This window comes from Sebastes umbrosus, chromosome 1 (genome assembly GCF_015220745.1).
Source record: "Sebastes umbrosus isolate fSebUmb1 chromosome 1, fSebUmb1.pri, whole genome shotgun sequence".
Classification (NCBI taxonomy): domain Eukaryota; kingdom Metazoa; phylum Chordata; class Actinopteri; order Perciformes; family Sebastidae; genus Sebastes; species Sebastes umbrosus.
In genome coordinates this window covers 4826245-4854162 of record NC_051269.1, presented here as the reverse complement: position 1 = coordinate 4854162, position 27918 = coordinate 4826245, and the positions used below count along the sequence as shown (strand labels likewise).

General features: G+C 41.4%; 1 protein-coding gene across 1 annotated transcript in view; it reads left to right on the top strand.

Moving 5' to 3' along the window:
- The first annotated feature begins 457 nt into the window (after window positions 1–457).
- The window catches only part of plekha6 (pleckstrin homology domain containing, family A member 6), a 69508-nt gene continuing 42047 nt past the window's right edge, over window positions 458–27918 (top strand). The window contains 6 exon segments of the mRNA XM_037763973.1: window positions 458–604; window positions 9257–9340; window positions 11708–11822; window positions 12021–12137; window positions 14558–14630; window positions 25012–25112. Coding sequence (XP_037619901.1) covers window positions 573–604; window positions 9257–9340; window positions 11708–11822; window positions 12021–12137; window positions 14558–14630; window positions 25012–25112 — 522 coding nt within the window. The 5' untranslated portion in view covers window positions 458–572.

The following is a 27918-nucleotide window of genomic DNA, read 5'->3' as shown; positions in this document are numbered from 1 at the left end:
TCCATACATCCATACATACATACATACAGATGAAAAAAGGCAGTCATTCTCAGGTCTGACAGTAGCTGAGACCACATGGTGTTTATATTTAAGCACTGTCCTTTGTGAGAAGAACAACGAGAGAGAGAGAGAGAGAGAGAGAGAGAGAGAGAGAGAGAGAGAGAGAGAGAGAGAGAGAGACAGAAAGAGAGATAGGGCGTATATCAACCAGACTGAGGGGAATGAATAAGCTGAGTGTTGCAATTCTCAGCCAGAAGGCAGCGTGAGTGTGTATGAGAGAGAGAGAGAGAGAGAGAGAGAGAGAGAGAGAGAAGGGGGATAAAGAGAGAGAGAAAGGAGAGGGAGGGTGGGACAGGTGGGGGAAACAAGCAGAGAGAGAGAGAGAGAGAGAGAGAGAGAGAGAGGCATGCAGTCTGAAGGAGAGAGAAGAGGACAGCGGTGTGTATCTCCCTTCTCTCCTCTATCTGTCCAGCTACTCTCCACCTCTCTGTCCATCTCTCCATCTCTCCTCCATCTGTCCGTCCATTCGTCCCGTCTCCTGCACTGTTGGTACATGACTGATTCAGGGGAGGATGTTGAAGTTCCGTGTGGACAGGAGAGCCAGGTAGGTGGAGGGAAGAAAGGAGGAAGTGACACACAGGGCTGGAGTTTAGGACAAGACGAGGAAGAAGAGGAGAGGAGGAGGAGGAGGGGAGGTTGATGGAGGAGTGGACAGCCTAGGAGCTTGGAGGTCAGAGATGACTGCAATGCAGTGCCAGCAGGAAACACAGGGAAATCATAAGCCCTCTGCTGTGAATGTATGGTTGATGTGAGTGCTTTTTGTGTACAGTAGTGTATAGAGTACAGTGTTGTGTTGGTTAGTGTGTGTGTGTGTGTGTGTGGACCATGTGACACAGCGTGGTGGTGTGTGTCTGGCTGGGGTGTTCTACAGTGGTGCAGTGCTAAATCAGGAGCAGGGATTGTTGGTTTGGTTTTTGCCTGTATGTCGTTGGGGATAAGCATTCCGCGCTGTGGTGTTTTCTTCTTTTTGACTTCAATCAGCCATCGAATCAGCCGCTGGGACTAGTATGTCATGTTATGTTGCTGCAGTGTAGTATATGATTCTGTTATCACTTTTATCTGTTGAGTCCATCTTAACTGCAATACTCCCATGTAGCACTAAACAATCTGAGGACACATCTAATTGAGATTTGTCTGACCGATATTGCAAATAAATTACAACTGAGCATTTATTCTTTACCTCGGAAACAGTTAAAAATCAGAACTCGAGGTCTACTTCCTAACCTTTTTGAAAACTTTCAACCGCTTCGCTCAGCCATCCTGAGGAGGTGGACTTTGCTCGGGTTTTGACAGATGTGACTGAAGTTCCATACTAAACTCCATCTGCTGAGGAAAAAACATGAAATGCGTTTTTCTCACTCCGGAAAAGTGGACATCATTCAAACGTGGTGTCGCATTTGTTGTTGTACTGTACATGATACATTTAGTGATTTGACAAGGTTGGCAAAACATGCATTGAGTGCAGGCTAGAAAAGACGTAATGTAATGTATTGGGCGACTTGGCAAGGAACAAAACAAGCATTACATACTAACAGTAGTTAGGATTGAATATGAATAGAAAGTAATGTGACCAAGTAGATCTTAAGATGTGGGGTGTATATATGAGAGAAAGTGTAGTGTGTGTGTGTGTGTTTAGGTGCGAGTGCGTATGCAATAGAGGAGCAGTAGGGGATAGTGTTTACAATCATTATAAAATAAAAAACAGAATATTTTAAAGAAAGAGAGGAGAAAAAGATGATATATATATGTATATATATATCATCTTTTTGGTGTATATATATATATATACACCACAATCACCCCAAGAGGCACATACCTATCTGTCCACATTTGGCTGATAAGGAGCGAGACATCTGATTGGCTACAGATAATTCCCTGTTGAAAAAAAATTGTGTCATTTGTGGATTGGTGCATGTCAGGGGAGTCTCATAAAACCCACACAGGTGCAGTGAAGTTCACACATGACAGCAGTTTGTAAATGCAGGTTCAACAGTTTGTATATAAATGTAACGACATCCAAATATGTTTTTGATAAAACTTGCAAATACTTTTAAATACACATATTTGTGGATTTCTATTACATTTATTTAAAACAAGAAAGATTTGTGTGTGCATCAGAAATATATTTGTGAACCTTATTTTTTTTATATGTGGATTTATTTATTTGTTTACATTTATATACAACAATAACTATTTGTGTGTGTATTGAAACATATTTTTGAGGAGAGAGTCATTTATATATAAATCACAAAATGCATTTGTGAATCCTACTGTGTGTATTTGTGAATATTGAGACAAATCTGACTGTGTGTTTTGTGTGCGCGTAAACTAGATTTAGTGTTGCGGCCGGTGTGATCCCATCGCAAGATGTTTTCCAGTTAACCCTATGTGTAATGCACTTAGAATGCAGCTGTTGTATTGGACCAAATTTGAATGCAGGTACAATATGTGCTTGTGGACAAAATAACAACTTACACAACCCCACTCAAAATTGCCAACAATCATGGCCTCAAAAATCACCATAGAGCTAATTTTGACACAGTAACAGACAGACTAATGACCTAATGACCTTGCCAGACTGATGAGAGTGAAAATTAGATTCTGTTCTAACTTCAGACATGCTAATAGCTAACATTAGCTTAATGCTAGCTGGTACACATATAGGCAGCAAACACAACCGCATTACAATAGTTAATTTACTAACCATTTACGACATTAGACAACCCATAAAGACATCATGATAATGCCACTGGTTCAAATGTTTGCTATACAAAATCTACAGTAATCGAGACACAGCCAAAGAATTGAAAATGTATACATGTATGTGTAGCGTTTTTAACTGAGCAAACTAGACTAGAACTAGAGTTATGAAATCTTACAACATTTAATTTAATACACGTTATAGCAGAAAGTTGGCAGTAGGCACTTTGAGACAATATTGATTCAACGTGCTAAATACAGGATTGGGAGCATTTCTGTTATATCAACGGCTCTCAACATAGCGACTACAAGCCGGGTGGCTCGCAGGTTATGGTTCTAACAGCGCTAACACTGCAAACAACGGCAAAAGTGCTGACAGAGATAACATTTTTTACCTGAGGGGGGACCGGAGGGTGGGTGCTGCTGCACTTCCATCGGGATGGTGTTATCAGCTGTAACCTCCGTATGAGAGCAGCGGCCTCGAACTATCCAGTGGGGCACGCTCACATGCACGAACATGCACTAAAAGGCACGCATGGCCAGCCCGGCGAGGTCAACAAAGCACAAAGACAGCGCTGATTACAACACACACACACAGAGGGAGAGAGACTTCATTCTCTGCTCAGGTAGACATTATTCCTGTATTTCTTTACATAGACAATAGTTGTTAATGTTATATTAATGCTCTGGATATCGAATATAGCACCTTTAAATGTTAGTATTTCAGTGTTGAAAACAAGTCCGTTATGCAATGTTGATTCAATGGCTTTTCTTTTTTCAACATATACATTGTGACCGCTGTAGAAATATTAATTAGAAGTAGATTTTTCAACCTTCACCATATAGCAAACTTCACGTACATAACTCAGTGTTGACTGAACGATTTTGATTCGAGTTGATTTCTGCTGTTTATCCAATGCAAGGAATTCACATTAATTAACTACAAGAAAAAAAATCAATGGTCACAGACTTAAAGTGGTATCTCCTACAGCTTGAGGACATTGCTAATTAAGTCATAACTTACACGCTCTACTCTACTCGCCCTACTCACAAGCCACATGCACATTAAAAGATTAATTTGTGTCTGTAATTGTGACAGTTTTACCATGTATAACACTTTAAATTCTGCGTCAGACCTGTTATATAACAGACCTTTTTCATGGGGTTTTTGGTGTTGGCTGCTTCAAAGTCTCTCTCCATGTAAGCCTCTGTCCCACATTAGCAGGCCACACTTTATATGACAAATATCACGACTTTATCCATACATAATTTGTATCATTTTCTCTGCGGTGTGTGCTGCATATTACAGCCTAAAAAGGTGATGCTGATTTCAAGCTGGGAACTAACTGGAACTGCCTTGTTTATCTTGAAACATCTGGCAGAGTTGTGGTTAGCGACTATACTGGATGTGCTGACTGAGATGTGGGAGACTATTTCTGACAGTCCAGAGCTGTGCAGCTGTCCTGTTTGTCCTCCAGCAGATACAGTATATGTGGATCCTGCTGCCTGATGTTAGCTGTTTCTATGTAGGTTTGTAGGTTATCCCTGAGCAGGCAGGCAGGCAGCACCCTGCAAGACTGAGTCTCACACACATGCAGAAACACAGAAATGATTTAGTGCTTTAGTTGCCAGGAGCGGATACTGTAGGGAAGCTATGTTGGACTGTTTGCATGTGTCTTCTATATATTGATAATAAAAACATAAACCAAGGGGCATTATATCTCCTACAAAACATAGGATATTTGTAAATGCAAATGAGTTGGATATGGACATGATTTCAAACTGTTTATTCTGTTGTGGTTATATTTCAGTGACTCAGGGATGATTCAGTTCAAATCAGTGACTTCATTGTTATGACTGGTTATCAGAAAACATATTGCTACCAGCAGTAAAAAAGGTCTGTTTTCAAAAAACTACAGGGACTTCACACATTCAAGCATGCAACACAAACCTAATACTTATGTTGTATGTAGCTCCTGTATGTATGTCAGGGGCAGCTGGTGACTCAAAACATTGGGGAGGACAGGAGGAAAACCAACCCACGGCATTGTGCTATATTACACTAGATGGATACTTATCTCTACTTTCCTTATTTATTAAATATAAGACCATAATTCACATTCAGTATAACAATAACAAAAAACCCAGAGGTATATCGCTACTAAACAAATATATTGAAACCTACATACAGTCCTATTGAGTGTCTTAATAGTCTTATAGTCAAATTAGAAAGTGGTTTCACATATTGCTCAACATCCTTCAAGAAAACAACAAAATAAGGTATTTATTGTTAAATTTATATTTATGAATAAAAGATTAAAAGAAAACGTATTATAAGAAAATATTGTTTTGATGCTTTTGAAGAAACCAAACACCACATTTTACCATAATAATGTCTTTAAAGATATGATTAATGAGAAATCTGCAAAGGTCTTTATATCTTTTTTTTAATTTCTGCATGTAGTGATTCACTTCCTTAACCTTATTCACTATTAGGTATGTATGAGGAAGAATCCAGACCTTCTTCCAATAGCCTATACATCATTTACAAACTGATTCCAATAGGCCATGACATCTGGAATAGAGACAACACGTCTTTGAAACAGGACAGCTGTTGCTCTGTTATTATTTTGGAGATGTGGTGAGAAACATATTGTTCCTACTGGGGAGTCAGCTGGGTTGGGCTCATCTCTACTTTCTTATTAAGCAGTAAAAGAACGACTTACAAGATTTCTAATAAACAATCACTGCAGGCTCTGGACGGGGATGAACCTCGAGTTTGTGTCACTAGAAGCCTGTCAGTCCAACGAGCGGTGACGCAGCACCCAGTACGTTGCTGGTTCTCGGTCCCGGTATGGGATTCTTTGCCCATACCGTGATCCAGAATCCTGTTGTTTTAGCTAACATGCTATTGTATACATCTATTGCTTTACTGCTAGTTTGTCCCACTCACGTACACATACAGAGCATGTAGAGAATTGAAGATGAAACTTGGAAATCATCATTGGACAAATGCAATGTCAATCTTGTATTCTGCTGGTTGTTGATTCATAAGAAGCCAAGAGAGGTTATCCTCCATTGGAGCTTTATTTGACATGTTTCAGCCTTTCATTTGCTATTATTGTCTAATGAGAGATGAGGACCAAAATTCAAGGATTTTCCTTTCTATTGAAACAAAAACGCCGACAACATGTGCAACAATCACATCAAATAAATGACAGTGATATAGCCCCACAAAAACAAATTTGCTCATATGTAGGTTTATAAACCAAGTAATAAAAAAACAGACTGTAGCCTACAGTATATGCCGACATATAAAATAAAAGACCTGGCTTTGTTGATACTGTCGATCTCCTGCGCTCCGTTTCAGTACCCGGGACAGTGCCAAACACACGCTCTTGCTATCAGTCTGAGAATAACTAATAATGTTGATGCATAATGAATTTACAGTCTGCCATAATAATTTAAAAAACTAACTATAAAATGTGTTGCTCAAATCAAGCAGTCTGATAGCCCTGATATAATTACCATATACCACACTGCTATGACGCGTCTAACCTTTGCACTTTCAATATCACGCTGCGTCTGAGAAAAAAAAAACATTACACTTGTGGTTGCTTAACGACAGGTCACGGGGGGATCACATCCGCAAACACAGAACAGGTTACAGATACAAAGTAACAACAAAGTTAGCTGCTAAAATGACTAAATGACTAATGCTAAATGACATGCAGAGCTACGCTCCACAATGTGGCCCAGAATATGCAAGCAAGCAGGATCGCAACAGAAATACTGCACACTAACCACCGCCTCTGCAGCACCACCATTAAGAAACTATCTGATGCGGGTCCTGACACGAGAGAGATTATGGCAGTAAGTGGATTGGCAACCAAAACTCGGGGCCCGGAGCAACATCCTGGCCAAGCCAAGCTACATGCATCAACCTAACAAAAATAGAGCAGCCCAGTACAAGCAGTTATCAAAGTCCTCCTACTGATGCTGAACAGTTTTTCAGTGGTTTGCAGAATAAATGGCAACATACAATAATGTAAATAAAAAGACAAATAATGAAATCAATATAACGCAGCCTGCGATGAAAAAAGAAATATACTAACTGCTAGCGTACCTTAGCAACCACAGTTCTAGCAACCAGATTGGTATGGTAGGAGGGCCTATTTTATTGGGAACATTATTATTTGTGTCAGTAACTTTCATATTGCCATACTTGATGACCGTTTTATAAAAGTTCACTTCAGACTGTGATACGTTGTGATTATATCAGAGCTAAGGGCGTTGTTCTGGCCGACAACGGTGAGCTATCGCACCGCTGCATTTGAATACTGATTTGGAGATTGATCACCATGGCAACTGTTGAAGCTTCGGGTCAGTCTTAAAAGAGAGCGTGTGCATGTGCAGTCGCAGGATGTGCACACAAAGTCGTACGTACACACGCATGCCTGTGTGTTGTTGTTGTTGCGTGCACGTGCACAATCATCTACATGGCTGAGTTGTACTAATCACACACAGATGTACGTACACACACACAAGTGAGACTTTTAGTAAATAATCACACTATGTATGTATATAACAACCATTATAGCAAAATGTTATTCCTTCTCAAAACATTATTAGTTATGTAATATATGTCATCTGAAAAAAAACAAACAGATTATTATTATTTTCGGGAAGTTGCAGTTAATTTGCATATAATGTAAAATGAAAATAGACAGAGCACATGAGGAAATCTGTGTCTGCTGCTCTGTCTGTCTCCTTCACAATGACTGACGGAGTACCCCGACCCCCCCTGATAGTCTGTGATACTTTAAAGGACCCATTGCAATCATGACCTCAATAATGCGTAGGAGGAATTGGGTGCTTCTGACTGGGATCCCCCAGGATTTTTAAAAAGCACTGATTAAAACAGAAACAGAAACCATTCAAATGATGATGAGTGATCCCATTCACATTACATTATAGTTATTTGATTACTGTTAATATAAAACATATTGATTACTGCAGCTTTGAGACTGTACAGTATGTGTGTGAGGATATACAAAGATATCCATGCAGAAACTTGGCCAGATGCGCAGCCACCCACTCACTCACACACCCATCCAGAGAGCCCGAGGATCCAGAACAGCAGCATGTGAGTTTGAAGCCCTGAAGTAGCTGAAGACTCTGAATACTGGTTAAGAAGATGAAGGGAGGACTGAGCTGATGCAGGCAGACAGCTGCAGTGCTGCTGTGTCCTGATCAGCTGGTGCATCAGCTGAGTGTGTGATGTCATCAGTGACTGGGGGTGGGGGGAGGGGGGGTGGGGTATGGTCAGCTGTCAAACCTGCTGCTAATTTCTGCTGCTACTACTTGAGTATGCCATGTTTTATTGGTCACCATCGCCTCAACGATTAAAAAGAAAAGAAAAGAAAGGACATCTCTGGAATACGTTTTGGCATGTCATCATTCGACTATGACAATGTGGACTTTTTGGATGATAATGTTCGCAGAGTTCTGTATTGGATGAAATGTGAAAATGAACTGTAACATTTATTGTAATCATATCGCAAAAAAGAAGAACTTGGATCGCTGTTGCCACTATAAACAAACGTATCTCAGGTTTCTGCTTGAGGTTTCCTAAATCAATAATGTTGCCATGTACCCAACAAACACTCACACAAAATCGGACAGGAGTTACAGTCAGATGCGACATTCAAATAAATGAGTTCATCAGTATAGTATTCACATCCTGACATCCAGGGCAACAACATCATTCCTACTGTATCATAACTGATAGAAATTATGGTCCAAACTGTGAACTTAACCCTAAGAGACCCAGCAGTTTTTGTCTTTTTTAGGGTCTTTAGGGGGAGATAGCAGGTCAACAGTACATGCCACAAAAAGGTGTACACATCAATTGAAAGCTGGGAACTTGAAGATCAATTTGAGATGCACCACATGAATCAGAAATAAACTTGAATGAGGAGAATGAATGAATTAATTTATATAAATTGTAAATGTGTATGAGGGCTTAGACCATTATGATAGAAGCATATGATGGCCGTTCCCATCTCACTTATGTCTCATAAGTTGTTGCAGCAATTTTAGGGTTGATAACATCTGTCAACATTTGCTAAATTTAACCATTTTATACGACATTAAGACACCAAGACCCTGAGGAACACCATAGAAAAACAAGGTCAAGGGACCGCTGTGAAAATGGCCATACCAGTTTTTCCCCTCTACCCAAAATGTAGCTTAACTCTGGAGCGTTATTTTGCATCCTTCCCGCAAGCTAACATGACGCAGTTGGTACCGATGGATTCCTTAGGTTGTCTCGTTTCATATCGGTTGGATCTCAGACCCGAGTTTTGATAAACTGTAATTATCTTCATCCTTCTTGGTAATCCCACTCAAACAATGACGAGATTTGATTGACATTCTGGGATTTCATCTTCAACATCTTATGTTGACCTGTGTCCTTTCTTCTGTCTGTTTCCAGTCAACATGACCCCAGTGGACCAGCTGGACCAGCAGTGAGCCCCATCCAGCTGGAAGAGTCAACAACAATACACTCCTATCTGCAGTAAGTATAAATGTAATTTACCAGCAGTAATATCTGTGTTTAGCTACATTTTATTCATGCCCACCTGCACACACAAACATCTCCATATCCTTTATTATTCCACAAACAGACACTATTCTGTAATTAAGATATATGTGCTGTTTGTTATCTATCTGTTTTCAGTTTTGTCTTGTCCAGACAGATTAGTATCCATCTCTATTCTATTATCAATAGCTGTCAGCATTCACAAGTGGATTCCACTTCATACACACAGCATTAAATAACCAATAAACCTGAGGCAATAACATTTTGTCTTTTCTGCTAAGCAGCCTCCAGACTTACCGCTGCACATAAATATGCATTTTAAAACCCATTTGCTTCAGGCTAGGTCAATACTACAACGTCATAACAGTTATTTTGTCAGCCACAAGCAATTTGAATCAGTGGAGAGAACTGTGAGAAAGGGAAGGAATTATCCAGTGCAGCAGCAGCAGCAGCAGTGCATGAATCATTTCCACCCGGTGATTCATTCGACGCAATTGCGCCGGATGCAGAATGAACGTGCACCATGAACAGCAGCAGCAGACACTGACAGCTCATCGGCTTGTCTGTAAAGGATGCCAGAAAGCATTTCAGACGCTACGTTTCAGCAAAGACCGTGGAAATATGAGTCTCAGACAGATGTTTGATGCAAGCAGAAACATGTACTTCACTTTTTATTGTTTCATGAATCGCAAAGCAAGTTCAGTAGTTAGTGCTGTTGATTGGTAATGCACTTTCAATGCAGCAGTAGAAGTAGCACAACATGGAAATACAGTACATGAGTCACATTTCACCACTGTATAATACTAGTCAAGACCACCAGAGTGTAAACTATGTTAGGGATGCACTAGATTAGGACTGTCCTCCAGACTGGGCTAGACTAGACTGCAATGACTTAGACAGGACTGGGCAGTGGGCATACTATAATTAAACTGTTCTGGGTTAGGCCACAGTAAGAAAGACACAACAAATCCTCCAAACTAGATGACAGAATAGAGGCCTGTACTACGAAGCGATTTCAATATACCCAGGGTATCTTCTCCTTATCTGGCTTAACTAACCCTAACAAACGAGATCCCGCTAAGCGGTCCTACGACGGTGGTTATCAACTTAGTAAATCAACCCAGGGTTTCTCATCTGGTTACGAGCGCGTTCACATGAATGGGGAGGTGTTTGCAGCATCTGACCAATCACAGATATGGACCTAAGTCTACTGTCAGCAGAGCGGCACATTTTACAAAGGAAGAGCAAACTATAACATCAGACAAATACGAAGAAGTTAAACACATAATCCAGACTAAAAGCAACACAGTTGAAGCTGCCAAATGCAGGAAGGACAGCTGGCAAAAGAAAAAAACTCCCGATGTGTGAATGCATAAATTAACAGATTTATTTATTTAACAGAACACTCAACAGTCAGATATAGTCGTCTAGATGGGGCAGTGATATATAAATAGTTTTTCAGAAGTGTATTGGATGAATTAATTACACTTCATTATGCCCTTTGCTATCAGTGTGGCGTGTGTAACCTTTTGTCAGCTGCGTCCCCGTCTCCGGCGGTGTGAAACGGACTTGAGAGCAAGTTAAAAGAGATAAATATAAAAACATAATTTCAAGCGGTAAGCACCCACAGCATCCAGCCAGCTGTCCTTCCTGCATTTGTCGGTTTAAACTGTGTTGTTTTCAGCCTGGATTATGACGGTTACTCCTTCGTATTTGTGTGATATTACCACACGATCTGCGCACCGAAGTCTGATTGGTCAGCAGGCGGTGCTTTCATAACCTGTATCGGAGCAGGTCAGCTGCTCAGCATAAGTTACCATGGTGATCTACCCCCGGTAAGAAGTGAACCACCGTCGTAGGACTGAAAACCCTGAAGGGTTAACCCTGAAGTTACCTCGCTAACCACAAATCCTGCTTCCTAGTACAGGCTTTGGGTTATTTGTCGATGGTTGGACCGACTCCGACTGTTGTGGCGAGATGTGAACAGCTGTCTCTGGTGTCAAAGTCACGCTGTAACAACATCCTTTCACCTTTACATCTGACAGCCAAGAGTCATTATTCACACAACCACTAGAGGTCCTTGTCAGGCAAATGTAAACATTGGTGTTTTTCTCCTGAGAAGACAGTCTCCATAGACGAGTCTGCGACGTGGTACATCAGACCGGAGCAGATCAGACCTCAACTAATCAGCTCAGATCATATTTGTACTTATTTGTCATTTTGCAGAGTAATCATTCTGGCAATCACACACTTCTCTTGGCAGGCTACAAGACAATAAAGGGTAGAAGCACAAATGTGCACTGATGCACTAACAGGAGCTCATGACTTTGCTCTTTTATCCAGGCACTGTGATTTGGATATGAATGGAAAGGTGAATACTACTGCTGAGAAGATCGCCCACTCCAAAAGTGCCAATATGGTGTCAGACCTGTCCCCAGAAGCCCAGCCTTACACCCGGGTGAGCACACACACACACACACACACGCACACACACACGCACAAATGAACGTGCTACAGAATGCATGAAAACAAACACTTGACTGTCTGCTGATCCTAATACCTCATTGCTTGGTATTTGATAAATGTTATTTAATAAATACATAACCACTATATAAACCCTCTTCCTCCTCTTCTATCTGTCTCTTCTGACCTGCAGGCGTCTCGTACTCCCAGAGGGACTCCTCGAATGGCAGCTACGTTTGGGAAGCGCTCCAACTCGATGCGCAGGAATCCCAAAGCAGCGATCGCCAAGCAGGGATGGCTGTGCAAGCAGGTCAAACATGTTCTCTCTACTCTCATATTAACACTAGAACCGCCAACATCCCATTACCCACTAGAACCACAGGCCGGGGGGTCATTTTTTTCCTTCCTTGGACCACTTTTGGTACAGTAGGTCCTGACCACTGCAGACCGGGAACATCCCACAAGAGCTGCAGTTGTGGAGATGCTCTGACCCAGTTGTCTAGCCAGCACTATTTGGTCCTCGTCAAAGTCACTCACATCCTTACGCTGGCCCCATTTTTCAAAATGTTCACTTGCTGTCTAATATATCCCCCCCACTGCCAGGTGCCATGGTAACGAGATAATCAATGTTATTCACTTCACCTGTCAGTGGTCTTAATGTCATGGCTGATCGGTGTATTTCTTTAAATAATAAGGAAGACTTGACAAAATAACTATTAAAAATTCAGTTTAAGGTATTTATTCATTTTACATTTAGACAATAAAAAACATACAAAATAATTAATACGTTTAAACAATTTAATTATTGTAGAAGAACATTAAGTAAAAGTTCAAAACAAATTGTAGATAATGTTGTTTTAGTTACACTACTGGGAATAAAGAAACTGAGCGCTCTCTCTCTCTCTTTCTCTCTCTCTCTGTCTCTCTCTCCGTCTCTCACACACACAGTGCTTTGGCAGCACTCTTCATTTATTCACTAGGGCCTTTTTTCCGTCCTCAGATGAAGACGGCTGGGATATCTCGGCCTCTGTTGCTTTGATTTTGACCAATATTTTTTAACCCTCTGAGAACCGGCAGACATTACTGTCTTTATGAGGCTGTATCAGGCTTAGTTTTCAAACTAGAGTGAAGATATCAGTCACGCTAGCTTGGTCGGGAAGGGGTTAAATAACGCTACAAATTTTGGTGACGGAAAAACTGGCATGGCCATATTCACAGGGGTCCCTTGACCTCTGACCTCAAGATAGGTGAACGAATGGGTTCTACGGGTACCCACTAGTCTCGTCTTTTACACACATGCCCACTTTATGATAATCACATGCAGTTTTTTGCAGGCAGAATAAATGTGTTATTTTTGGACACTTTTATGTGGCACGTACTATTGACCTGTTATCATCCCCCAACGCACAGGATTTGTCATCTTGTATTATAGTTTCATTTCATTTCAAAATTGATTTCGAACATGTAAAATAAAAAAAAACAAAAAAAAAAAACAGAATGATCATACCAACAAGAGGACAGCCAGAAAAAAAGTAGTATTTAAATACAATGAAATGCATAAGTAAAATAAATTGTCAAACACTTGATGCCTTGGTTTAAATATTCCAAAAGGAGTGAGAAGAAGTACAAACTCATTTAATCCCACCCCTTTTTCCATAAATCATTCATTAATAATTAACCAGCTTTCTTATTGAGCCATACATATACTCTAATTAATTTTCCTAAACTTGTCTAACTATTATTATTACCTTTTATCTCTGTCATACAGAAATATAAATTAATTACTAATATAATTATCCTTATCAAAATATAAATTCATTATCAATCCAGAATACCAATTCATTACTTATTTATTTATCTTAATCATATTGACAAGTTGTTATTTTTTTTATATTATTATTTATGAAATACAATACGCACATGTAATACAATATATATACACATATATATACAATACACAGCATCCTACCATGCATATAAAATACCATATAAAATATGAAGATTATACATTATTTTATACCCAAAATCATAAATCTACAAATTTACATTATTCTTTACAGAAAAAATAGGATGATTAAGAGAGAATACATATTAAATAACCAAATAAATAAATAAACAGTAACCCCTGTAAACACCTTGCGACCCTGTATCTTGAGAAAATCCATAGTAGAATCAGACTGGAACATAAAAGTGGCGTGCTTCTTCAGAAACGTTCATCACATGTTGGTTCAGGCCCGGTGTTCTCTGTCTGTGGGGGTTGTGTCTGACAGTGAGCCAACATCAGATCAACGTAACATTTGGCTCTCAGCAACAAGTACGCCAACATTCAGCGCTGAAACAGGAAGTAGGGTGACCTTCATATTTCATGGCATAAAACTAAAAGTGTGGAGGCTGGAGTCCGCTGTCGGCCCGAATTTGCATCCCGCATCTTGCCAGCAGTTCTGGCCTTTTGTTATTTAAAGGTTAAATAAGAAATCCCCCGAAGAGACCGACAACCAACAATGAATTCATCCTGCTTCACTGGCCGTGCTCATATGAATGCAGCAATAAGGGGCATTTATGTGTTTTATAGATTTTAGACAAGCTCTATTGCTTGAAGGCAGAAGCTGAATCCGGCCGTGGGTACAGATAGATTCATCGTTGCTCTTTAGCTGTGAAGTGTTGATAACAATAATGATGATAAAGATAACGATGATGATGAGTGTGTGTGTGACGTGTGTTCCTATACAGGCCAGCAGTGGAGTGAAGCAGTGGAACAAGAGGTGGTTCGTCCTCACCGACAGATGTCTCTTCTACTACAAAGGTTTGTGCTGCGTTCTGTTCTCCAGCTCGGATATCTGCTTCTATCATTTTCACTTTATATGATGAGAGGCTGTCTTGTATTTAGATGCCGTGTTGCCAGCAGGAGGGTTACTAACTTGCTAATCAGTTTGATTAAAGGTGCTGTTTGTAACTTCTTACACGTATAAAATGGGTCGGTGTTGGCTACGCCGCTCCAACACAAACTACACGGAAGCACCAAAACTGCAGTGAAGCCAGTCTTGCAAAACAGTGTCGACTCTTCCTGCTTCAGCACCTTTAACATGGCACCACTGTAACAACACAAACATACAGCATACTGTTGATGTGTGAAGGCATTTGCAAATTGGTAAATACAGTAGAAATGTATAATTTGCATAGTTTTCTGCATGATGGCAGTTCACTCACTGGGGTCATGTTGCTGACTTTACAGTCAGGTGACAGAATAACAGCTGCACTGCCATGCTTGTGCCAAACTTTACATGTCTTAAATATTTGATGGCAGTGGTGGTGGTGTCCATAAATGAAGTGAAACTAATGATAAAATCAAGAACAGACATCAGTCAGCCATGTCGGTTGCTTTGAGTAGGTTACTTTAAAGGGACTCTATGTAAGAATCAGAAATTGCTTTTTAACAGCGACACCTGTGGCTGTTAAGTCAACGAAAGTCAGCGTCCTGTTGCTTGTGCTCGCTCTACATAGACATGAACGAGCATCGGTCAAAACAGTGAGGCGACACACGTCAGCTAAAAGCACAATATCACTCTATATTTCAGCTGCATGGCAGTAATGTTAGCTGACCAGACAAAGGTCTCTCCATGAATCACTGCTGATCCTAGTGTTGGCTTTTCCTGCCTCAGCCTCCCGACCGCGGTCGGAGGGAACTTGGGAGACACCGGAGTTTTGGTCGGGCTTCACTAGATAGAACTTTACGTTTTTGGTGCTTCCGTGTAGTTTGTGTTGGAGTCTGAGTCTGAACAGCGTAGCCACACGCGAGCGCGCATGGGACACCGACCCGCAATGATTTATACGTGTAAGAAGTTACAAACAGTCCCTTTAATTCTTTGTAATGCTGTAAAAAATGTGTTTAATCAGACTTTTATCATCTCGTTGAGACTATGCGTATTTCTCCTGGTGGTGTCAAACATGATGTCAAAGGCTTAAATCACAATTGAAACACACATTTAGGTCAACTATTTCCCCATGTCCACCCCACACAGCTCAGCTCCAGTAACATCCCCTTCCAGTTTGGTGGGCCTTTTGTGTTTATTATTGATGTTGAAAGTTATTTAGCACTTAGTACACTTCAGCTGCCAGTCACAGTTTGGCAGTTTTAGAGTCATTCTTCCTGTGAAGACTGAAAGTTTGTAGTACTGCTACATGTTATCAGTGTGGGTTATATTTGTGAATGAAATCACTACTTTACAGTCTAGACTCTGCTCCATATGAAAAGTGTCTTGTATCTAAGTTTGTGTATCTAACTTCATATTGTGCTGCAATCTCTCCAATATGTAAATGGCCAGAGCTTAAACCATATTGGAAATGTAAATCTTTCAACCATATGCAGTATTTGTACAGAGAGTGAAGTGTTTCTGTGTGTGTGTGAAGATGTGTGACTGTGCATCCACTCATCAGAGGCATTTCTCACATGCAGATTACTGGGTCACTGAGCTAACTTTGGCTCTGCTCTCATGACAGTAGCTCTCTTTTCAGCCGAGTACATCACCATGGTAATGCTGGCTGCGGTCTCGGAACATTAAAACGCTTTAACGGAGCCTTAATTAATAACCTGTTCTGTCAAAATGCCACTTCCATAACCAAAGATTAGACAAGCAGTAGCAAAGCGGCAAGGCAGAGAGAAAGCGATGAATTAACAGACAGGAGAAATAAATGTTGAGTGCTCTTTGCACTGGCTTCCAGACAAATTTAAAACGGATCTTTATGTCATATATAGCTGTTAATGGCTCTTCTCCAACATACATTTCAGGTCTCAACCAAGAAATAGATCTACAATAATCTTCTCCTTCAGTTCCCAAAAAGAGATTAAACCTTTGCTGTCTGAGCCCCTAAACTTCTGAGCGGTCTGCCTGCATGTGGTAAAATTACCACACAATGTCCCTTTAAAACTTTTTACAGATTTTACGCTTACAGATTCCTTTAATTTACATTGAATTCAATTGTTTGTACATGTTTAATATTAATATTTTGTGTTGGCAGTCCATGTAATTTTGTTATAAAAAACTATTTTGAGCCATTTTTTTTGTTATTAGGTTAATTAAAAATAACCTGGCTGGAACACAATTTCCTCCAAAAATTAGTATATAAATGTAATTGAACTGAATAATTTGCTATTCAATTTAAAAAAAAAATGAAGCAGATGAGTAATTATTTGTTGTGATTAAGTACAGAAGTGGATTGCATTCACTAAAGAAATAAAATTGGGGACCCCATGTTATAATTATGACGCCTGTATCTCATAAGTACCAGCTCCATAACTTGTGTTTAAGAGATCCTTATCTTGTAATGTGAAATACTAAATCTAGATATATATCGTGATGACAAAGATCCATCTATCATTTGGAAATATTGCAAAATCAGAGCCACGTAATTATGAAATCTGTATCTTGTACATTAATAGTAGATCTTGTAATTATGAGATCCTGTTAAAAAAAAAAAATCATAATGGTATACAGATTTTGTATTCTTAATAACCAAAAAAAAATATTTTGAGATTCCATTTTATAAATGATAAAATAACCTTATCTCATAACTAAAAACAAATACAAGATAAATATCTCATAATTCTAAGATTTTTTTCCCCTGTAATTACGAGATACGGATCTAATTATGGTAAAACATGTTTATGAAATAATATTTCATCATTTATTACAACTCTGGTCAATTATAATAGTGAGATAACATTATTATTATTTTTAATTTATTATTCAATTTATTTATTTATTTTTAATTTTTAATTTTTTTTGGTGAATGAAATGCATTTCCATAACTAGCTCATTATACGTAATAAAAAAAAAAAAAAAAATGGTTATAAGAAATGCCGAATACGATTTTTTAAAATCAAATCTTTAAGTTAAATCACTTAGCTTTATCAAAAACATTACAATTTAAGAGCAAATGTAGGAATTCTAATATTTTCATCAACTCTGTATCTAAATCCATGTATTTCCCTGCCTGTGAAAATGTAGTGGTATTCCAGCCTTATAATGACTACATACTGTCCAGTATTGTGGGGGTTCATGTCTCAGTGAGTGTTTGTCCTCCATACCTCAGAGCTGATTGCAGCCTTGAATAACCTTGTGCAGGATTCCAGCAATAAAGCCAGTGTAGTCCCAGAAGATGTACACAGAAAACACACTGTGATAAGAGTAGAACAGGCAAAATAGTCTCTTCTGGATTAACTGCTGCACTGTTTATTTGTTCTTTGTTGCTTATTTAATACACAGTTCTTTGTCCCTCTTGTCTCCCCCTTCTCTGTAACCATTTAACTAAATAATCCAGGTCAAGGTCGTGATCATGTTACAAACTTTTACTTACAAACATGGCTTTTCTTTTCTTTCTTATTTTGACGTTAATTCCTTCTGCGCTGGGGGCGTCTCTCTCTTTATTCTGACCACGTCTGTTTTGTCCCGGCCTCCCCTCCGTCTCTGCCTGGCCCAGCTGTGTTTTGGAAAAGAAGGCTTAGAGAGAGAGGGAGCGATGGAGGGAGGAATTTGTGACAGTGCAATTTACCACTGGGATTGCTATGCCAGCCAGGACCAAGGGCCAAAAAATGGGCACAGGGGGAGGAGAAAAAGCACAGGACTTTTGTTGTTTAGGGTTGTGTTTTACAGGGCTGTCTCGGAGTCCTCCGAGGCACAGCCTGTGCTTATAGTGTGTCTGTTAAGACAAGCGTGTATTGAAGTTTTATTAAAAATGTGATATTTCAGATATTTCTTCACTTTGACTTGACATAGACTAGACGTTATGTGTAAGCTCAACAAATAACAGCCTCTCCGTTGCTTACCCAGCTTTAGAAAGTTCATAAACGTATCAACCAAAGCCTTGTTTATATGTGTGGAATACACTGTGGAGCAGGCATCCACAGAGCTATGGGCACCCACAAACGCCCCGTGCAGTACTCTCTGAAACGCCAGGGTGTGTACAAACAAAATATCCAGTGAAGTAAGAAGTAAGAAGTAGAAGTCAATGAGTGTTACCGGCAAAAAGCCATTGACCAAAGATGCAACTCCTCAATGCCAGGGAGGGATTGTAATTAATTGTAAACTCATATCTCATATCAAATATCCATCCAACCATCCTTTCCGGCAGCAGGCTTAGCAGGGTATTCCAGACATCCCTCTCCAATGGATGTATTAAGAGAACTGGATACAGCGTTGGAGGCGGGGCCCCGTTCATTCCTATGGAAGTTGCTCAGTGGGGCATGAGGCCAAAATGGCTCGACTTTCATCTGGAAATGTACCCGGATCTTCCGGCGATCTTCCTGCATCCATTGGGCCCACCGGACATGCACGGTAGCGTCCGCTCGGTCACATGGTCCCAACGTCACGCCGTTGTCACGGCTTGCGCTGATGTCGCGGTCTGAGTCTCATTCACATGAACAGAGGAAGGGTAATAACTCTGGTTTCAGCTATTAGTGCATTTTACAACTTTTAGGACCTAATGATTTAAATTAGGGCTATTAGCGTGTTTTTACTGGGAAGTTGATTTACCTAAAAAAAAAAAATTATCCGCTGAGTTAGAGACTTCTCTTTCCCAATGTCAGTCTGTGGGACGTTATTTGTATAGCCAGAGGGTTTGGTTGGAATAGAAGAGTTAAGTAGAGGTATTAGGGAAGATGAGACACACCTTAATGTCATGCTCCTAATATGTGGAGCGCGAATGCGAAAGAGAACTCTCTGCATCAGTGGTTGTATTGAGATCAAATTCAATCTGCAAATCAACATGACATTTGAGTAAACTGGGAGAGGGGCAAGTAGCAAGTTGTTGGTCCAATTTACTAATGTTAATAGAGAGCTCTTGCAGTTTGGTTTTTGGTTTTGTTCACATGAGCAGAGTAAGAAATAATTTCACCCCTGTTCTGTGTAGTTAACGTGTTCTGTGGTAATAACTCAGATATAATTACGTACTTTCTAGAAAACTGGGCAACCAATTCTTCAAAACAGCTCCTCTATTACCCCTCAATTCAAGTTACAATTGTAATTATGTAAGGTTTATGTTGGTGACAGCCCAAGTTCGATGATGTACTTTCTAGAAAATAAGATACTTTCCAAGAAACTGCTTTTTCTTATAGTTTGTATATTGTTGATGGCTCCACCCAATTATAATGGGTTTATTAGATTTACCTTAGAAACTATATAATTGTTTTTATTTAAGTTGAAAGACTCCATCATATATCTTGCTGTGTGGAGTAGAGAATTAGTCAATGTCCATACTTACAGTGGTAAAGTTACATCTTCAGCATTACATATCTTTTCTCAGTTCTCTTACTTGCCACAGTGTTAAAATGAATGCCCTGGCATCTTCTGGTGATTCAAACTCCTTATCGGCACTGTTATGCGTAACACAGAGGCGCGCCAGTTATAGCAGGCCAAATCGTATCCCCGGTATCTCCTGGAGCTGGCGCCAGATGTCATTGAAGGTGGCTCGGGCACGGGCTATCTTCGCAGTGTGATAGGGAAAGACAGAGATAACCATGTATCTGATGTTGATCCGTTGTTAGGCTCTGGCTTGCTGCAGAATATCAACACAGTCCATATGTTAATGTAGCCGAGTGATTATGGGGCAGGGGTTGAGTCCTTGGGAATAGCCACTATCCTTGTATAGTTGGTCTGTGATCTCGCCATAAGATCCTCACATTTATGTTCTACTCTTACCAATTCAGCTGACAGATGCTTCACTTTAAACTGGAGAGTGGCATTGTCATCGATGCAGGTGGAGAGCGAGGTCTCCATTTCACCTAATGTATTCTTCAGAGCATCCACGTCCTTGTTACCATAGACTGGATCACAACAAACACCACAGCAGACAAACCAAGAGGCATCCAGTGGACCCTGTTCGCCCAGCTGGAAGATCTTGACTTTGAAGACGATATCGCTCTCCTTTCAACCAACCACTCGAACATGCAGGCCAAAACTGACAGGCTCAACAACTTTGCCAGACAGGTTGGACTCAACATCAACATCTCCAAAACTCAAGTGATGTGAGTAAACTCACCCCCACAGCACCCATTCTTGTAAATGGGGCACCACTTGAGTTTGTGGAAGAGTTCACCTACCTGGGCAGCCTCATCAGTAAAGACAGTGCAGTGCATAAAGACATCAAAACAAGGCTGGGAAAGGCTCAGGGTGCCTTCTCCCAACTCCGTTCCATCTGGAGGTCCAAGCAATACAGCCTTAACAAAAGATGCTCTTGTACAACAGCAATGTCAAGTCCGTTCTGCTATATGGCTCAGAGAGTTGACGAGTGATCAAAACTGATATGAGGAGAGTGGAAGTTTTTCACAATGGCTGCCTCAGACGAATATGCCAGATCTTTTGGCCAAACAAAATCTCCAACCACCAACTGTACAAAAAAAAACGGTAGCCGGAGTATTACCAAGGAAATTACACACAGACGTCTGATATCGCTAAGGCCATGTTCTGAGAATGGAGCAGGACCGGATCCCGAGAGTCGCCTTAAGATGGACACCACCAAGCAAAAGAAAACCCGGGAGGCCCAAATCCACCTGGCGCAGAACTGTGATACAGGAGCTGGACAAGATGAACCTGTCATGGGGAGAGGCCCAACATGCTGCCAAGGACCGAATACAATGGAGAGAGCTCATTGAAGCCTTATGTCCCATAGTGGATGAAGAGGAGTGAGCTGTGAGCTGATTCTTCAGAGCACTCACATCGAACTGGATGTTGTGACAGCTCTGTCCATGGGGGAAGAGGAGTTATTACGAGTCGGGGATGCGGCGTGCGGAGCAGGGCGCTGTGCTTGTGCAGATGAAGTTCTCCAAGTTTTGGCTTTTGCAGGCATTTTGGTCAGCAAGAAGTCAAAGATAAAGTATTGGGTAAAACATACACCAAAAAACATACAAAATGTGCCTAGAGTTGGATTCTTTATAGATTTTTGCAGGAGCCCCGAAAGTCGTGTCCTTTTCCATTCATCGCTACGCAGGAAGTTCTCTTCTCCACTGCTTGGTTTGCTCGTCGTAGTCCATAGTTTGGGATGGGCAGATGCTGTACACGTGGACATGATTAGGGTAATTCACTACATCGTTGTCACAATAGTTGTGTCTGTACCACAGGAAACGTAGTACATCCTTGTTTTCTTTGTAAAGAAAGAAACAATAAAACATTTTCTATCATCAGCAGGTTCCTTCCTGAAGTTGAAAATTGTAGAGACTGGACCCCGGAGCAGGACATTGTTCAAGGACACACTGAACTGAGCTCTTGAATCAAAAACCACGAGGATCAGTCCAAGTTTTTTGCGGGTGGCACACACCAAAACGAGGGAGGTACTTTCCTTCCTTCTTCTAGTGACAGTGCCAGCTCAGCATGATAATTATCGAAGATCCCTTGTATAAACTCCAAGACGTTATCTTTCATGGTATGTTTCCTTTCAATATTACGCCGCAGGTGCATAAGTTGGAATGCTCCTGGTTCAGACGCTCCACCTGGTCATTGGACTGAGGCTGGTAGCCAGAGAAGAGGCTGTGACCATCGCTGCCAGGAGGCTACAAAACTCAAGCCAGAAACAAGAGGTGATTTAGTGCCCCAGAGACGGTCAGAGACGACATCTCTGGGAAGGCCATGCAGTCCACTTGGTAGATGTGTGAATATGCGTCTGGCTTGGTGTTCTTGGAGCCTGGGTGATAAGAAACAGAAATTAAAAGTTAAGGAACAGGACCCACCTGGCTTGTTATGTGTTTGCCCCCTTCAACCAATGTCTCCACTTCTTTCATCTTGACCACCAACAGCTCTCGGTTCCCAATGTCATTGTCTTGTTCTGCTGGAGAGAGCTTGCAGGAGAAAAAGGCACATGGATAAAGTATGTGGTCAGACACAAAGGTCTGGGAGATGTTGGCCCCAACACCGGAGTTCGACACTTGACCATGAACTGGCGGGAACAATCATGATGGGTTTGGGTAGGTGCTGAGGTAAAAAAGTCTCTTAAGCTCACTAAGCGCTTTATCTGCAGCCGCGGACCAGAGGAAGGGCAAACTTAGGGGAGATGAGGATCGTGAGAGGACTTGCCACTGAGCGGTAATTCTGGATGAATCTCCTGTATAAATTGGCAAAGCCCAGGAGCCGCTGCAGCTCCGTCTTGGATGTGGGGAACCAGCCAGTCGCTTTGACTTTGGCGGGGTCCGTCTGGATGCTGCCGGCGGCCACCACCACGAAGCCCAAGAAAGAGACCTTGGAGATGTGAAACTCACACTTTTTCGGCTTTCACAAAGACTTTATTCTCCAGGTGTTGACTCCAGAAGTCTCTGGAGGACACACTTCACTTGCTCAACATGCTCCTGTTGAGATGTGGAGAAGATCAATATGTCATCCAGGTAACCAGACAATGTCATTTACCAGGGCCTGCAAGACTGTGGGGGGGGGGGGGGCATTTGTGAGGCGAAACAGCATCACCAGGTATTCGTAATGGCTGCTGGGATTGTTGAAGGTGGTTTTCCACTCTGAGTCTGAGGGTCTTCTTCTCCATGAAGAAGAAGCATCTGGCTCCCACTGGAGAAGAAGGGCGGATGATCCCAGCAGCCAGCAACTCATTGATGCACTTTTCCATTGTTCTCAGGAGCAGACAGGGAGACGGGTCAGCCCTTGGTTGTCAGGGCTCTCTCAGTCCTTCGCTGGGTCTGAAATGACAAGAGAGTTAGTATCTCGAAAAACTAGGCAGAATGAATGAATGACTGAATGACATCAGGAAGGATTTGTGACAATAACAGATACTCTAATAAATATTTTATATTGTCGTCATTCATCATCTTTTCATGGAGCAGTTACGAATGCTTCACAGTTATAGTTGTTGACATTTTATCAATAAACAAATATAGCTTATAAAGGCATAATGCAGCCGTTAAATCAAGTGTTGCTGTCCTGTCTTTACTGTGAGCACCACAAATGACATTACAATCACATCCATTGGGGAGGAGACAGACATCTCAGAGCTGGACCAATACAACCAAAAGCATCTGCATGGATAGATAATCACTCTTGAAGTAAAAAAAAAAAAAAATGATTAATGTAATTTTCCTCTGTGACAATATCCCAAACTTTTACATAATTGTCAAGTTTTTTTTTTCTTTTCCCCTCACTACGCGTCATCATTACTTTGTGTACCTTCCTGTATGTTTGCAACGTGTGTTTCCAGATAGTCTGGGATGCATGTTCATGCTTTTTAGCCTATAAATACAGACATCAATAAATCATTCAAATGTGTGTGGGAGACCCGAACGGGAGGGAGGCAGAAGTGTTTCTATTTACCTGCTGTCCCTTTATGCATGCGTGTGTGGGAGCGTGTGTGTGTGTGTGGGTGTGTGTCATTGGTGCAGACTAGCAGCAGGTACAGTTGGCTGGGGGCCATGAGTCACATGGGCTGATCATTATCTCACGCAAACACACACACACACACACACACACGTACACACACATGCACGCATGCACGCACATACACACACATACACGCACACACACTCAGAGCAGGGAGCAGGGTATTGTATGATTGCACAAGCCCTTCCCCCTCCCCCAGATCTCTCTCTCTCCCTCTCTCTCTCTCTCTCTCTCTCTCTCTCTTTCTCCCTCTCTCTCTCTCTCCGTCACACACCCACACACAAACACTCACACAGCCGAGAGTGTCGGTGCAGAGCTACGTTCAGGAAACAAGAGGTAGGAGGTCACAGAGAGAGAGAGAGAGGAGTGTGTATCCCTTTTCAAACTGCTGAAATTTTCATGCCTCCTTCCATTATTTAGTCAGCACCGGTGCTCCCCTTCTATCTACAGTGCTCCTATTTATCGCCGCTGGATCATGGTGTGTGTGTGAGTGTGTGTGTGTGTGTGAGCCATCGCCGCTGCTTATCAGAGGGACCCTCGGACCATAATGGATATCTATTCTAGGAAGCTGTCACCGTGGGAGCAGAGAGTGTGCTGGGAGGAGAGCGGCTTGGATTGTGCTCTTGTGTTTGGACTCTGAACACTCCTCCTCTGTTGTTGCTGTCTTTTTTATCCTGCAGGTTGAATGAGCTGGCTCAGGCTTGTAATTGTTATGTCTCTCACACAGTAGTTGTAGTCATGCCCCCCGGATCGTTATTTTTCTGTTTTCTCTTTGATTCTTTCTGGGATGTTTTCACACTTTTCATTTTGTCTAATTCACAGATGAGAAGGAGGACACGGTGTTAGGGAGTCTGCCGCTGCTCAGCTTCCGAATTGGAGGAGTGGATTCTTCGGATAACATCACCCGCAAGTTTGCCTTTAAGGTCAGTAACATCCTGGTTGGGGAGGCAGAGGGTGCTGGGAGGTCTATGTGTAATTGCATTTCATGCAAAGGACATGCAACGGGCACTGGGGAGCAGAATGAGAGACTTCTAATGTGCATACATTAGTGGAAAACAAATGGGTTCTAGTAGGAACATATTGGTTCATTTCAGAGTGTAAATGTTGGCTGTGTTGGGTTCCCTTACTAGAACCATTTGCTCCAACCCTTGAAGACTCCTCCTTGTGCAATTGTGACTGCTTATTGCGAAAAGCAGGATTTACTGATGTTTGAACTTGTTCCATTGGTTGCATTGCTGTGGCTTATAGCGAAGGGTGTTGGTTTGGTTCTGGTTGATTGATAGAAGCTGACTGGCTTCATGGCCGAGTCACATGATGTTATTTATGACTGTTAAAGGGCCCTGTGGGGACTGGAGTCTCTCAGGCTCATCAGAGTGGATTGATTGATGCTTTTATTTTCAGCGACCTTGAATTAGGACTTCAACTAGTGTCGGTTTTATTGTTTGATCAGATTCTTAGTCCTGTTTCTTATTTCTGATCAGATATTGTGTCATATTGGTGTGGAAACCCAATATTATCCAATGTATTGACTAGTAGAGTGGATCAAACGTTCAGTCACATCATGGACATTCTTTGCTTGTTCTTGAACTCTAATGAAGTTATTTCGGAAAAGAGCTGCTTCAGTAAACTATCATCAACAGCAGTTTGACTGATGAGGGTGATTGCATAATGAGTACATTTTTTTTATCCTGGCATGGCTCTAAAAGGCCTTCTGTAGACAACCAATTTAGTATCATCTCATCTGCGATGTCCAAGGACAGCGCTGACATGTCCCAGTTTAAAGACATCCTTTATAGTCTGAAGACACAGCGGTGGGACTTCTCTGCCAGGTTTCTGTACTATTGGTGGGAGGTAACGACAATCAGAGACCAAAAATGTATAAATTGCTGTTCCTGACAAAACAGATCAAGGCTGCGTTTCCTCAGATCCTGATGAATCATATCAGCAGCACTGACAGTTGGGGATAAACAGAGCTCCAGAGGCAGCGGCAGCAGCAGCAGCAGCAGCAGCAGCAACGCACTGCCTGACAGAGCTGTTTGTCAGAGCTGAATAAAGATGAGACGACGAGGATGTAATGTAGGTTAGCTAGCTGAATCTGAATCTGCTGAGTAAAGGTTTATATAAGTTGGAAAGTTAGCCCTGTTCCCCCTTCAGCATCAGCATGAAACACACACATACACAGTGACAGCTCACTCTCTCTCCAGCTATCTCTCTCTCTCTCTCTCTCTCTTCTATCCCCCCCTCTCTCTCTGACTGCAGTCACTGTTTGTCATTATCACTTTTCTTCACTTTTCAGAACATTTAGTCCTTTTCAGTTGTTCTCTTTCTTTCCATGCCAAGTGCAAAGTCCAGTGCATGTACCCAGTGTGTGTACACACACACACACACACACACACACACACACGCACACATATAGGTTCTCCACACACACACACACACCTGCAGTGGAGACAGACTGAGCAAATATACTCAGTGTGGCTTGGACAGTTTGCCAAGGGTTAGGGTGCTGCTTGTTAGCTAATGTTCTGACTGGACACTCAGTACTCGCAAATTCATGTCGCAAATACGGCAGAGTTAAAAGACTAACGCATCATAAAGAGTAAAGCTATAAATATATTGGCGAAAAATAAAAATAGAGATAGCAAGATAAACTTAAAAGACTATGACAAGGCCTTTGAATCAAAGTTGTTCTGAAGATTTGAAAGTGTGATGGATACAGCCTGGTCACAGTGAAAATCATCTCCTGTCCTTACAAAATAAGGTGTTATTTCTAGGGATACTGGGTTTATTTTTGAACTTTTGACAGCTTCCAGTCAATTTTTAATAGTTTGGAAATTGTAATATTTGGTGACACTATTTTTTGTGTAAAAAACACCACGCCAATTTGTTTTGAGTCATTCACTATTCTGTAAATCTATTTATTATGGAACTCTGACCAACATTGAGATGTTCCTCAGACAGACCTGCACTTGTAAATTCATATGATATCTGTCATCAGCTCATATTGCAACAGTTTCTGTGCTTATGTTCAGGTTGGTGTTGAACTTGGCCCTCTCCCTCAGATCATGCTGGTCTGGGTGCAGTGCAACACGACTGTTTGTTTTAAAGTGTTGACTCTGACTTTGTCTGCGAGGCTGATGGCATCGTCAGCTTTTGCCATGCTGTGTTGACGTGCTTGATTTTATAGAGGCAAATAGTCATTGTATTGTATTTATACTATGCTTCTCTAATGCTGAAAAAGGGAGTGTTATCCCAGCCTCAGATCCTTTTTTTCCACCTTCCTCTGCCTTCTATTATATATATTATTGCTGCTCTTGTTGACTTACCGCCAGTGCTCTCTCTCTCTTTATTTGGGTCTTTGAGCTTGATATAAACCGTCGTCCCCTGACAGCCACAGTCCAAAAATATCACTACTGGCCCTCAAAACCCACATTGGTTAACCCTACTTCAACTTGTGAGAGCATTGCGAGGCCATCAGGGTAATTTAACTGGTACCAGAGGAGATACAAATAAATCATGGGAAATAACCACTATGCCCTCCCTAAAATGAAGAAGTGTGTCTTTTTGAACACCTTGTGTTGTGTGTTGTGATGGATGAGCTCACAGACAGCCAGAGAGCATGCAGGTCACCAGAGTACACGGTTCAACAGCTCTGGTTCCGCTGACTGAGCAAAGACTTACATCATCCATCTGACATTTGGGTCAAAATCGTATTACAGTATTCTTATT